This window comes from Oncorhynchus kisutch, linkage group LG23 (genome assembly GCF_002021735.2).
Source record: "Oncorhynchus kisutch isolate 150728-3 linkage group LG23, Okis_V2, whole genome shotgun sequence".
NCBI classification, from domain to species: domain Eukaryota; kingdom Metazoa; phylum Chordata; class Actinopteri; order Salmoniformes; family Salmonidae; genus Oncorhynchus; species Oncorhynchus kisutch.
In genome coordinates this window covers 25928246-25943276 of record NC_034196.2, presented here as the reverse complement: position 1 = coordinate 25943276, position 15031 = coordinate 25928246, and the positions used below count along the sequence as shown (strand labels likewise).

General features: G+C 41.4%; 1 protein-coding gene across 5 annotated transcripts in view; it reads right to left on the bottom strand.

Annotated features, from left to right (window-relative positions):
- The window catches only part of mast4 (microtubule associated serine/threonine kinase family member 4), a 173450-nt gene that overhangs the window by 73132 nt on the left and 85287 nt on the right, over positions 1–15031 (bottom strand). For 3 of the 5 annotated variants that reach the window (XM_031803041.1, XM_031803042.1, XM_031803043.1), the window contains exons 4-5: positions 11736–11767; positions 217–297 (exon numbers count right to left, since the gene is read on the bottom strand). In XM_031803041.1, coding sequence (XP_031658901.1) covers positions 217–297; positions 11736–11767 — 113 coding nt within the window. Of the gene's footprint in view, positions 1–216; positions 298–1882; positions 2269–11735; positions 11768–15031 lie in introns of those variants that run through there. The other 2 variants (XM_031803044.1, XM_020457728.2) reach the window with 2 other exon arrangements.

The following is a 15031-nucleotide window of genomic DNA, read 5'->3' as shown; positions in this document are numbered from 1 at the left end:
TGGTGGGTCACATATAAGCCCTGTGTCTTCCTATTCCATCAAAGCTGCTCCAAAAGCAGCATATTTCAGAGAGAAATCCAAAAACAGACTTCTGTCAGAATAAAGAGATGATTGCATGCAATTTCGACTCAACCATTCACAATCCAGCATGATTTGTACCTCAACCCCCAAAACCAAAATGGCCTTGATGGTCGAAAAAGAGCTTGTAACGCTTACCTCCAAAAATGAAACGCGTGCAGCGGGCTGAGCGGGCTGCAAGGACTTGTGGGTGTCGGGCTCAAGCTTCGGGGCGTGAGGCTGGAAGTTAAATGTAAGTTTTGTAAATAGTGATTCCTTTAGCACACTAAATTTGCACAGGACAACGGTTACTCTCACTTAGAAGGCCTGAGGGGATTTGGGCTGATGTATGCAGACACATACCCTGTTCTCCTAGCTAGCTGACATACATTTACCACAGCAGCACAGCATAACAAATGGTCCCCTTTGAAATTAAACAAAATGGTGTTCTGGAAATAGGTTACCAAGGTCTACCCACACAACACAGGTTTAACTTCTTAGAGGATTAGAAACTGTTTGGTCTTTGAGGTTTGATTGGTTTAAGAGATTATGATAGAAAGGGTCCAAACTATCCACACAGGTGGAGAGTGAAACCTGAAACAGGTACACAATGAAACCAACTCCTCCTTGAAATCTGAGGAAATCATAAATGCTATGAGAAGGCAAATCATGTAATGTAGGCCTTCTTGTGTTACTTTGACTGATTAGATTTAGTTGATTTCCTAAATATTTTATTAACTCAATTTCTTGAACTGCACTGTTGGTTAAGGGCTTGTATGTAAGCATTTCACGGTAAGGTCGACACCGGTTGTATTTGACGCATGTGACAAATAAAATGTGATTTGATTCTACTCCTTTACAGTAACTTCACTGGCAAGGAAAGAAAGCTCACTTCTTAAAGGTCTTCACTTTACATGTGATAGATATATTTTAGCCCTCCAAACCAGTGTTAACTGAGTTATCCAAATAGAAAAATCTGACAGACTTTTGCTTGCTATCATAGCAGTTAGTAGACAAAATCTATAATGATTAGAAAATAATAGTATCTCAACAGTATCAGTTGTCCATGATTAAACACTGGTATTGTTCCATAGAGCTGATGAATTCAAAATCAAACCATATAGACTTTCCTGTCAGTAATGACACTGAACTGGATCTAAATTAAATGAGTAGGCAACACGTATGTGCCTACAGAGCAAAACCTGCACTTGCGCTAGCTTAAGCCTCGGAGGACGCAAACAAACATGTGCCTTGGTGACCAGAGAGCCACCGCCTTCATGGGTCATTACACTAAGAACTAATCTGTGTGATGTGCAATAGGAAAACAACAGGGCCATAACAGAGCCTGTGTTGTCTGCTGAGCAGATTACTGTGACTGGTAGTAGGCAGGAGCCATTAGCCAACAAGGCCTTGGGTATAAGACTACTCTACTGCCAATCAACTTAACGATCATGCCTCACAAATGCATGCCATTTAATAGTCACACTGTCACAATGATTTAGTGGCGTGTTTCGGTATATGTGAGTATGTCTGAGTGTGTTTGTGTGTCATCACAACCAAACAGAGGTTGTGCGGCAGTCCTCTGCTCGACACGCACACACACAGTCCCTGTCGCTAAATCAATGCAGAGGATTTGACATCACACATCCTGCTGCGTACGCTGCTACAGTACTGAAGCTGTATGTGGCAATGCTGCATAATGCTAAACGCTCCACAACGCTTGTTGTAGCTACAGAGAAAAAACAACAACAAAAGGTGCAGCAGCAGGGGCCAATGAAGCTGTCTGCTGCATTGTGGAGCAGAAAAGAAAGAAAGAAATACTCACTCCAATGTCAGTCCTGGAATCCTCAGCCTCTCCCGCTGGGCTTTCATGGCTGAACTGTGCTCGCCCGCTCTATTGTGCACATGATATATTCACACCACTCAGCCACCCCGCTTATCCTCTACCCTGCACTGAACTGACAAAGAGCCAGAGCCAGTCACCACCATAGAGGAATGGGGCTAGCCTAACCCTCTCCTCCAACAACAAAATGAGGGGGAGGAGGGGAAAGAAGAGGGGAAACGGCAACAACACTGCAGCTTGTTTCGGGTCCTTCCACCACGTTCCACCTTGTGGTTGTCAGAGGAGATCGTCAGCCTGAGGTGGCAGGGAGGGTGGGGGAGCACAGAGGCAGCACAATACCCCCTTTTCCCCTCCCTTCACACACACCCTCCCCTCTACTTTGCAAAAGCTCACGCTCACTCATTCGCGTCTCCTCCACCCCTTTCTTCTACTGACTGGTGATTCACTACAGCAACATCATAGCTCAGAATGTATTCATCCTATATTCTGTCTATCCTTCTTGCCATGCTATACAGTATGCTGTCCATCCTTCTCATCCTCTATGCAGTCTATCCTTTCCATCACGTCATCATGACTGGTCCTGACATCGCAGGGTGTCCTCACAGCACACAATGTCACTGCAGGGCTACATTCATTCCCATATCTCCTCCATTCAAAACCATGTCATACTAGAAAATGTGCACACTACATTTGTCATTCCTAACTGTGGATTTCCAACATCCAGAATAAAGCAATGGAAGACATGAGCAGTCATTTTGGGGGAAGGCGCAAGAGCATGCCTCAGAAGGCTAATAATATAGTGGGAAGATCCCCCACTACCCTCATCCTCCTGCCCCCCACCACCCCTGCAGTGCTTTAGTACACCCCTGGGGCAAGTGCTTATTCACCGATAAAACACACACTGACGTGCATCATCTGCCATTTACTGTTGTACAATATATATTGCTAAATAATCATGGTGTACTCTACGTAACATACGTCGAGTCAATAACTACATTATTGATAGTCTATCATGATGATAATATACTGGAGGATCAATTAGAAAACAGCCAAGGAGAGACTTTCAGTCACATCAAAGTACACAGGGAATTGGGTCTTTAAATAGCTGTGAAATACACTAATGTACTGTAGATAGACTGCTTGACTGCATAGCCTGTAGTCTCAAATGTTTCTCTGGAAGCACATTCGATGTAGATTGAAGAGCGGAAAAAGTGCCGGCCAACAGTGCAGTCAACTGTTTCCAGGACTCCTTCCAAACAACCTATCACAGAGTGCAGAGTGAAGCAGAGAGACAGATAATGCACTAATGTTGCCTCTCTTCAGAAAACCTATCAATTGTTTATTACTGGGAGCCAGGTTTTAGGAAAAAAGCGCTTTTGTAGATGACTGAGCATTGCATCGGCTGCAGCAGTAGAGCAGGCAGGCGGGGAGAGCAGGCAGGAACTGGGACAAGGTATGTACCTCTAGTACATCAGAACTAGGGCAGGCATACTTCAAACCAACAGCCACGCCAAGATCCACTCATTCATTTTGTAGCGTAGCAACCTAACATAGCGACTCTACAACTGCAGCCTGAACACTTACTCAAATGAACAATCTGGTTCATTCAGAGTTTAGATCATGACTCTTTTGGAAGTAACTGACAGTGTGTGGGTGACAGTTGATTAAATGGAGGAAATTAACAGGTTCACAATAAAGACAATGAACAACATATGAGCAAACATACACCATTGATATTAGAGGTCGGCCGATTAATCGGAATGGCCGATTAATTAGGGCCGATTTCGAGTTTTCATAACAATCTGTATTTTTGGACACCGATTGTGGCCGATTACATTGCACTCCAAGATGAGACTGCGTGGCAGGCTGACTACCTGTTACGGGAGTGCAGCCTACGTCACCAAGCGCATTCGCAAAAAAGTACTGTCGTTGCACCAATGTGAACTTAACCATAAACATCAATGCCTTTCTTTAAAATCAATACACAAGTTTATATTTTGAACCTGCAATTTAGTTAATATTGCCTGCTAACATTTCTTTTAACTAGGAAAATTGTGTCACTTCTCTTGCGTTCCGTGCAAGCAGAGTCAGGGTATATGCAGCAGTTTGGGTCACCTGGTTGGTTGCGAACTGTGTGAAGACCATTTCTTCGTAATAAAGACCGCAATTAATTTGCCAGAATTGTACATAATTATGACATAACATTGAAGGTTGTGCAATGTAACAGCAATATTTAGACTTAGGGAACAGTTCCGTATTTCTCTGAAAGAATAAACGTTTTGTTTTCAAAATGATGGTTTCCAGATTTGACCATATTAATGACCTAAGGCTCGTATTTCTGTGTGTTATGTTATAATTAAGTCTATGATTTGATAGAGTCTGAGCGGTGGTAGGCAGCAGCAGCCTCGTAAGCATTCATTCAAACAGCACTTTCGTGCATTTGCCAGCAGCTCTTCGTGGTGCTTTAAGCTGTCTATGACTTCAAGCCTATCAACTCCCGAGATTAGGCTGGTGTAACCGATGTGAAATGTCTAGCTAGTTAGCGGGGTGCACGCTAATAGCGTTTCAATCGGTGACGTCACTAGCTCTGAGACCTTGAAGTAGTTGTTCCCCTTGCTCTGCAAGGGCCGCGGCTTTTGTGGAGCGATGGGTAACGATGCTTCGAGGGTGGCTGTTGTCAATGTGTTCCTGGTTCGAGCCCAGGTAGCGGCGAGGAGAGGAATGGAAGCTATACTGTTCTGTTACACTGGCAATACTAAAGTGCCTATAAGAACATCCAATAGTCAAAGGTATATGAAATACAAATGGTATAGAGAGAAAGTCCTATAATTCCTATAATAACTACAACCTAAAACTTCTTACCTGGGAATATTGAAGACTCATGTTAAAAGGAACCACCAGCTTTCATATGTTCTCATGTTCTGAGCAAGGAACTCAAACGTTAGCTCATATTGCACTTTTACTTTCTTCTCCAACACTTTGTTTTTACATTATTTAAACCAAATTAAACATGTTTCAACATTTATTTGAGGCTAAATTGATTTTATTGATGTATTATATTAAGTTAAAATAAAAGTGTTCATTCAGTATTGTTGTAATTGTCATTATTACAAATAAATAAGGCCGATTAATCGGTATCGGCGTTGAAAAATCATAATTGGTTGACCTCTAATTGATATAGATGCAGAAAAACAGATAGGGGCAAAAGGAAAAAGGACAAAATACATTCACTTGTCTTAAAACATGTTTAAATGAAATGACAGCAATATTCCATCCGGGAATATAGTTTTTGCTTTCTTCTACTTCAGTTAATTGGAATGTCTGTGCTCCTCTTTTTCACCTCTTCTCCGTGGCTCTCTTACAGTAAGTATCACATTTCTTCCATGTCCAAGGCTACCTCTTTACAATGGAAGTGGTGCCATAAATCTAGGACTCACATACACAAGACACACGTGGACATGTTGCATTTTAAATATGTGGTGGTGGAGTGGTAGCCTGAGGGAACACACTGAATGTGTTGGGTAATGTCTTATGAAATGTAATGTCAGGTAGTATTTTAAACTGCATGTAACGGTCTTATGCAGGAAGAGTAGCTAATGGGGATCCATAATAAATACTAACATATCCAAGCACGTTGACTTAAAAAAATAAAGGATTGTTAACAAACTCCAATGAACATGAGTCACTGTTATTCTCAAACAGCCATCTGATTGTCCTGCTGGGTTGATGAACTTTGCTTTTGTTAGGTGTTCATTCTCGGCTGTGTTCTGGCCCCCACAGAGACGCTGTCAACACAACCGATGACTGGAGACAGACAACCATACACATGATAGGTTTGTCATATTGGACATGTCATAAATCACCAAAACCAATGAGATTTATTGAAATGCTATTTGTTAATGCTGGACATATGCATCAATAAAGCATTATTGAAATACACGCTCTCATTTTTAACCAACTCCAAAAGAGTAAAGTGAAATTGATCTTCCCCCTCAGATTTTCTGTGTTGCTCTACCCTACTTTCTCTCCATTGTACCTTTAACAAATAGGTGTAGCTGGCCTATATTTGCTGTATGGAACAAATACAGGAAGTGGCTGCCTACAAATACAAAGAATGGGAGAGAGGATAGCGGGGCAGTAGTTGACCCAAGCACCCAGGAGTTTGTGAAGTAGCCAGTTGTCAAATGACACTGTTGAAGTGTTTTCCGAAACTCTAGACACAGAAGTAAACCGAGCCAATGGCTGTAACATTACCCAGTGCACTACTCTCAATGGGCTTAACACAAACTGGAGCTACGAACACATACAGTGCATTGGGAAGTATTCAGACCGATTGACTTTTTCCAAATTTTGTTACAGCCTTATTCTAAAATGTAATACATAGTTTCCCCCCCTCAATCTATACACAAAGCCCCATAATGACAGAGCAAAAACAGGTGAAGAAATGTTTGTAAGTTTATATTTAAAACCCCCCGGAAATATCACATTTACATAAGTATACAGACCCTTTACTCTACCTTGTTAAAGCACCTTTGGCAGCAATTACAGCCTCGAGTCTTCTTGGGTACAAGCATGGAACACTTGTCCTTGGGTAATTTCTCCCATTCTTCTCTGCCGATCCTCTTGGAAGGTGAACCCCAGTCTTAGGTCCTGAGAGCTCTGGAGCAGGTTTTCATCAAGAATCTCTGTACTTTTCGCCGATCATCTTTCCATCGATCCTGACTTGACTCCAAGTCCCTGTCGCTGAAAAACACCCCAACAGAATGATGCTGCCACCACCATACTCCACCGCCAGGTTTCCTCCAGACGTGACGCTTCGCATTTAGGCCGAAGCGTTCAATCTTGGTTTCATCAGACCAGAGAATCTTGTTTCTCATGGTCAGAGTCCTTTAGGTGCATTTTTGCTAACTCTTTTACTGAAGAGTGCCTTCTATCTGGCCACTAACATAAAGGCCAAATTGGTGAGTGCTGCAGAGATGGGAGAACATTCCAGAAGGGCAACCATCTCCACAGACATACTCTGGAGCTCTGATGAGTGACCATTTGGTTCCTGGTCACCTCCCTGACCTCCCCCCGATTGCTCAGTTTGGCCTGGCGGCCAGCTCTAGGAAGAGTCTTGGTGGTTCCAAACTGCTTCCATTTAAGAATGATGGAGGCCACTGTGTTCCTGGGGACCTTCAATGCGACATATTTGTTTTGGTACCCTTCTCCAGATCTGTGCCTCGTCACAATCCTGTCTCGGAGCTCTACGGACAATTCCTTCGACTTCATGGCTTGGTTTTTGCTCTGACATGCACGGACACACCTTTCCAAATCTGGTCAAATCAATTGAATTTACCACAGGTGGACTCAAATCAAGTTGAAGAAACATCAAGGATGATCAATGGAAACAGGATGCACCTGAGCTCAATTTCGAGTCTCATAGCAAAGGGTCTGAATACTTACGTAAATAAGGTATCTGTTTTTTATTTGAGTAAATTTGCATTTCTAAAAACCTGTTTTTCACTTTGTCATTATAGGGTATTGCGTGTAGATTGTTGAGGAATTTTTATTTATTTATAACTTTTTAGAATAAGGCTGTAATGTAAGAAAATGTGGAAAAAGGGAAGGGGTCTGAATACTCTCCGAATGCACTGCAAGTCAGACTTTCGTCTAAGTGATACATTGACTGATTCTCTTTTAGGAATCAGACCTATAAATCAATACCACCACCACAAGAAGTGTTGAAATGCCCTTCCTCACTTTACATTGAGATTGAATCAGAGCTTTGTTTGAGTGCATCAACTCATAACATTTTCAAGTATTTCTCGAAGTCAGACAGGAATAGATAAGACATTTTATCCAAGGGTTCAACTCAAGCATTGATTAAAGGTAGACCATCTTGTTCAGTAACATACATTTTATCACCCAACAAATGCCATATGTTCCATAAATGGGACAACACTGACATTCTTCAATACAACATTAAGGGAAAAAAAGAGGCCAATATGTCAAAGCCAATCACCATGGACACCAGAGGCAATAGAGGCCCCTTGGGTCCAAAGACACTGCGTGCGCTTTCGAAAGCGGTCCCCTGACACATATTGGTGGATCATCTCCTTGTGACTCCCCTCTGCAGTCAAATCATTCCCCCATCATAATGCATGTCACACTGAAACCTGCCACACACACCCATCAGAATAGGCATGAAATACACAGGAGGCCTTTAGCGGACTAAACCTGTTGGATTGTGATATACATAAATGAAACAAATAGCTGGGTGACGCCTTTTGTGTTTTCAAATCCCACTTTATATTGAGGCTTTATCGGCATTCGTAACCAGATCAGGTCCTGTTGCAAATACAGTCGACACCATTCACCTGTAATCCTATAGTGCTCCTGCTGTTTCTTTGCCCTAGCCTGAGGCAGGCGGACAGAGCACCTGACTTAATCCTATCTGGATCCCTTTCAGGGACAATCTCCAGGTAAAAGTTGCCCTCAGGCACAGATCTAGCTTCAGCTTATCCTGCTTGACTCCTTACTGTAACCATTAGGGGGAGGAAACACTAAGGGGCAGATTCATCCTACTCCATATAACGTGTGGTTAAGGCCTGCCTCTCTACCAAAAGGTCACAATATTTTCAGTAATTAATTAAACATGTGCCATCACCTCCAACAGACACCATAACCCCTCGAGCGTCTCTCTAGCCCCTCTAGCGTCTCTCTAGCCCCTCTAGCATCTATAGACCCTATTCTATAGTGCAGTTGTTCCCAAACTTTTCATAGTCCCGTACATTCAACCTCCAGCTGAGTACCCCATCTAGCACCAGAGTCAGCACTATCTCAAATGTTGTGTTTTGACATCATTGTAAGCATGTCAAACACACACACCATACATTTATTAAACATAAGAATGAGTGCGAGTTTGTCACAACCCGGCTCGTGGGAAGTGACTCTTATAGGACCAGGGCACAAATAATATAATCAATCATTTTGCTGTTTATTCAGCCATCTTACATATTGAACCTTATTTGTTCATAAAAAATAGTGAATAACTCCCCACAGGTTAATGAGAAGGGTGTGCTTGAAAGGATGCACATAACTCTGCAATGTTGGGTTGTATTGGAGAGAGTTTCAGTCTAAAATCATTTTCCACGCAGTCTGTGCCTGTATTTCGTTTTCATGCTAGTGAGGGCCGAGAATCCACTCTCACATAGGTACATGGTTACAAAGGGCATCAGTGTCTTAACAGCGCAACCCTATTCTGAGCCCAGAAATCTGGCAGTGGCTTCTGATTTAATTACATTTTCACAGATCCGCTTGTTGCAATTTCGATGTGGCTCTTTTGTTCAGATATTGGTAAGTGGACTGAAGGCAGGGCATGAAAGGGATAACAAATCCAGTTTGTGTAATTCGTTTGGGGAAAGTACCTGTGTAATTGCACACCCAGCTCATTCAGGTGCTTTGCTATATCACATTTGACATTGTCCGGAAGCGTTCATTTGCACACAAAAAACATACAATGATGGAAAGACCTGTGTGTTGTCCTTGTTAATGCAGACAGAAGAGCTCCAACTTCTTAATCATAGCCTCAATTTTGACCCGCACATTGAATATAGCTGAGGCGAGTCCCTGTAATCCTAAATTCAGATCATTCAGGTGAGGAAAAAACATCACCCAGATAGGCCAGTTGGGTGAAACTCGTCATCATGCAAGCAGTCAGACAATGATGGTCAGTAAAGAACATAAGCTACTCATTTTTTTTTTATGTGTCAATACTTCGCCCCTTGATAACCAGCGCACTTCTGTACGTTGCAAACGCGTTACATGGTCGCTGCCCATATCATTGCATAACGCAGAAAATACACGAGAGTTCAGGGGTCTTGCTTTAACAAAATGAACCATTTTCACTGTAGTGTCCAAAACGTCTTTCAAGCTGTCAGGCATTCCCTTGGCAGAAATAGCCTCCCGGTGGATGCTGCAGTGTACCCAAGTGGCGTCGGGAGCAACTGCTGGCACGCACGTTACCACTCCACTATGTCTCCCTGTCATGGCTTTTGTGCCATCAGTACAGATACAAACACATCTTGACCACCATGGATGTCACAAAGCTGTCCAGTACTTTAAAAATATCCTCTCATGATGTCCTGGTTTCCAGTGGTTTCCAGAAGAGGATGTCTTCCTTAATTGACCCCCCATAAACGTAACAGACATATACCATGAGCTGTGCCAGGCCCGCCACATCTGTTGACTCATCCAGCTGTAACGCATATAATTCATTGGCTTGTATGCGAAGCAGTAATTGTTTCAAAACGTATCCTGCCATGTCACTGCTGCGTTGGGAAACAGTGTTGTTTGATGAAGACATTGTCTGTACAGTTTTTTTGGCCTTTTCCCCCAGCATTGTCCCAGCCATATCTGTGGCAGCAGGAAGAGGTCCTCCACAATAGTATGGGGCTCGGGAGCTCACCATATAAGAAGCTTCTAGCCCCTTCTTATTAATGGTATCTGTTGCTTTTATACATGTCTTACTACTCGAAGGTCAACTGAATTCTCACACAAAAAAAGGGCATGTTTTGTTTCTAAATGTCTGTGCAAGAATGAAGGATTCAGCGAGTTGTGAGATAGTACTTTTGCACATATAACACACCGTGGCTGAGGAAAGGCACTACTCCCAATATAAGTGAACCCCAAATCAATGTAGCTCTCATATTTGCGCCTCTTCGATGTTGTAACGTCTGTTTGTTGTTCGGTGCTTCCCCGGGTAAGGGGGAAGTAGCTCTTCGGCTACATCAGATTCACAACTGTCAGTGTCCATGCTAGCTGGGCTAACAACAAATGTAGAATTACTGATGCTAGCAATGGATGTGCTCGTGGCAGCAGAACAACTTGTGTCGTCGACAGGTGCAGGTGTATTACTGCTGGTAGTAGCAGAACTACCAATAGAGCTGGTATGTCTCTTACTTTTTTAAAAACCAATTATACATTTTCGAGCAAACTGAATGAGCAGCAGCTACATTTGGCTACTTACGGACCGTTAGTGGAATTCCCGCGAGAGAGTAACGGTTAATGTGATTGGATGTTAATTATTTGACATTGTGTTGTTATTTTGCTGAACACTAAATGGTTTAATTTTGTTATAGGCGAGGCTATTCAGAAACAAGGCTTTTCAGCCGAGAAAAAACCTCACCCAAAAGTATAGCCCCGTTGGAAAATATAAATGTCTGTTTGAAAACATTAAGATTATGTATTTATCAAAAATTAAAAAAATCACTTTTTATTTGGCATAACCCCTGGGGGTTTGGGAATTATAACACCTGCTATAGTGTATATAACATGTATAAACCCTAGTGTCTATAAACAGTGTATTATACTATTGATCAACCCTAGAGGAGATTACTTCAGTCATTTTTTCCCATTAAGATTTTTTAACAATGTAATGATCTAGGGGTCAGTGAGATGCATGCATCTTATTTTATTAGGATCAGTTCACAAAGGCCAATAGACGTCAGGGTACATATGTCTGTACTGAAACCAATTCTGCACTGGTTGGTTATGTTACAAATATTGTACCTACAAATGCAATTTAGTTCGAGGGTCCGATGAGGTTGGCTTAGTCAGCTATTTAAATAAAAGCTTTGCTTCTAATTGAGACTTTATTCTGATTTAATGTACTTGTTTAAATTAAACATCTAGATATGTTTTCTTCAGAGTATGAGAAAATAGGAGCATGAGAATGAAACATTTGACTATAGAACAGGATTCCCTTTGGCTCCATGGAAAACACACACACTGCAGGTTGCAACAGCTGCACAAAAATACTGTACGTTTAATATAAAAACCAGTTCAAACTTACAAACTTCCCCTCCTTGGAAGACTCAGCTCCTTCTGTAAATGAAAAAAATAAAGGAAAAAAGATTAGGACAAAATATATTAAATGTTGACACAGTGACACAGAATCTTTGATAAACAGCATGACATACAACCTGAAAACACTAAGATATTAAATGGATGCTTTTGTATTGACAGACCTACATATCGGACATAGATTGACATTCAGACAGTGTGACTAGCCAATGGATCAGTTATTTTATTAGCTACCTCTGCCACTTAAATGGGATGTGCATTATTTGTCATTGTCATTTAAATAAAAAAATCAATAAAAGCGATGACCTGCGCACCCGGATGCAGACATACCACCCTGTCTGAGTGTCCATTCATCCACTCCCAAAGCATAACTTCACTTTCTTGGCTCCAGACGCTGACCCAGTTTCTGAGTCCTCGAGATAAAAAGCACTGGTTCACAAAGTTAATAATGAACCAATTCACACTCTCGTCAGAGGCCATATGCAAATCACAGAATTACTGTGCCTCAGAAGAGGAAAAATGGCTAATTGCTTGCCCTTACAAGCATAAACAAAGATTTTTCTCAGGAAACCAATGACATAAGCTACAGTAAGCTCCAGCCGGTGTTTGTACTGTACCGTAGCAGTCCCTGCAACGGGGGAAAAGATCAACAACAATACTTTGATTGGCCACCCGAGCGGATTAAGCACGTTGATCCATGCCAGCTTTGTATTTACTGTACCTGTCAATCAAATGTGAAAAATGTATAAGCATTTGCGTAAATGTGAATGTTTCATTCATCAATTGAGATGGAATATGTTTACAGGCTGCTGAATCCACAGAAATCATACCCTTTACTGGACAGAAACTGCCTCGATTCCCTTTAAATGTTCACATCTGTATATATTATAAAAGTAGTGTCTTCATCATTATGCACAGTTTGAATGCTGCACCTTTTGAAATCAGGCCTCAATGTGTTATAAACGCAATAAAGGTGAAGAGGTTTCCCAAAAATGCACACCAAGCTATGCAGTGTGCACTTGGGGAAATGCAATAGTATTAATATACCAGCAGAGGGGAGCATTTACAGTGAAGATGTGCTGTCATTTCCTGATATGGTCAATGGCTGGATAGGGACTGCTGCGGTGAATGTGTTTACTAACTAAACCAGCCTGTAACTACACAGAGCAAGTGAACAGAATACATTTGAATTGCGACTGTGGAACTGCACTGAGGTGTACATACATAAAGGACAGGACGTTTGCACTAATCTCAAGAGCACTTACAGCATGTGGCGCTGACACGATTGGCATTTCTATTCAATTGCTTCCAGATTCCGAACAACAAGAATTTCCACTACCACTAGAGCTGGGCGATATATCGAATTAATGTTTTTGCGCAATATTCCAAATTCCTGTATGGAATCAAGATTTTTTTCATGAGCGTTTATGTCCTCTTGTTCTCATGTTGTATTTTTGGTCTCACCTTCACTCCTCTGTGCACCTTCCCATTTACAGTGCAGTGAAAAATCTCTTTTTCAAGAGCGCCCTGGCCAAGATAGGCAGCACCAAGTCATGACAAAAAAAATTACAGACAGACATGAAAAACTACAAGTAATCTACATAGTAAAAACCATTGAATTCACAAGAGTATAAAACACCAATTAAAAACATTGACAGGTCAGAGAATCAGCCTCAAAATCCTTCATCAGTGATTTTAAAACACCAATCGGGACAAGTTCTTCCAGTTTAAAAGTATTTTGTAAGGTGTTCCAAGACGATGGCGCAGAGTACATAAAAGCCCTTTTACCAAATTAAGTTTGGACATTTGGAACAGTTAGCAGGATAAAGTCCAGCGAACGAAGAGAGTACCCAACACATTTCTGAACAATAAAAATGCACAAATAAAAAGGTAGTAAACCCAAAATGGCTTTGTAAATAAAAGTATACCAGTGACTGAGCCTACGAGTGACTATAGAAGGCCAGCCAACCCTGGTATACAAAGTGCAGTGGTGCGTAAGGGTTTTGCAGTTTAAAATAAATCTCAAAGTGCCATGGTAAAGTGTGTCAATTGATCTCAAACACTGAGCGGAAGCATTCATGTATAAAATATCCCCATAGTCTAGTAAAGGCATAAATGTAGCTGACACTAGCCTCCTTCTGGTTTCAAAAGAAAAACAGGCCTTATTCCTAAAATAAAATCCCAATTTCAGCTTCAATTGTTTTTGTAAATTGTTGACTATTGCAACACCAAAAAAGCAGGTTAAACTATTTTGATTAATTTGTGGAAGGATTATGCTAGGTATAACTTCACAATCTCTGAATTCCTTAGATTATTTGACTGTTTGAAATGCAGAATATTTGACCTTTATATTGTCCAAAAAGGCTTATTTAGAGAAAACATTGAAAAAGAGATATCATGAATTGCCCATAAATTTGGGAAAAAATCTAGATGTGATTTTTAGGCCATATCTCCCAGCCTTAACTACCACACATGACAATTACAGGACTAAACCCAAACAATTCAATTTGTAACTCGTTTCATTCCAAAACCCTTCTGCAGTATGTCACTGCACTAAACAATAATACTCAACAATACCTAAAATAACTTGGTTGAAGAAATACATAGTGAGGTCCCTTTGTCAGAGATGAGACAGAAGTGTTTAAAGACATGTCTTTAAAGGTTCTTCTAGTCAGCAGAAATTAACTAAGCCCCTCTCCCCATTGCCATCAATTAGAGCTGAATGTCTGCCCCCTGTGCTGGCTCCTGTACACCCAGGACACGATTTCATTGGCTAACATGACCGCGGTTCACATCGCTAATTACAAGAACGGAATGAGTTAATGCTAATGTGAATTCTAACCAATTACAGCATAGCAAATCACAGTGGGTGTCTACTGTCCAATCTAGCTGGTTCACTGACACACTGCTATGACAAATCCTGGTAAAAAAACCTGTGGAGCTTACCCTTAAGATTCAAAGTACATACTGTAGACTTAGGCCTACTGTGAATTGTGACAATACTTTACATTGAAGTCATGACTATATCCCTTACAGAAGTTGGTCTACTGACAAAGACCTTTGTGAGAATATTTTTTTCACTGGGTTGTGTTTGAAGAAATAAACTGAAGACTTGCATCCTGTTTCTTCTACTTAGTCACACCTGATACTGTGAGACAGTATGCAAAACTCAAACAGCGCAAATGGTGCCATTTCTGAAAGCAAACACCCCTGTAAGCATGCAGGCTAGACTACACCATATGGTGTGAAGACACATCGGTGCGACATGGTAATCATAACAGAACA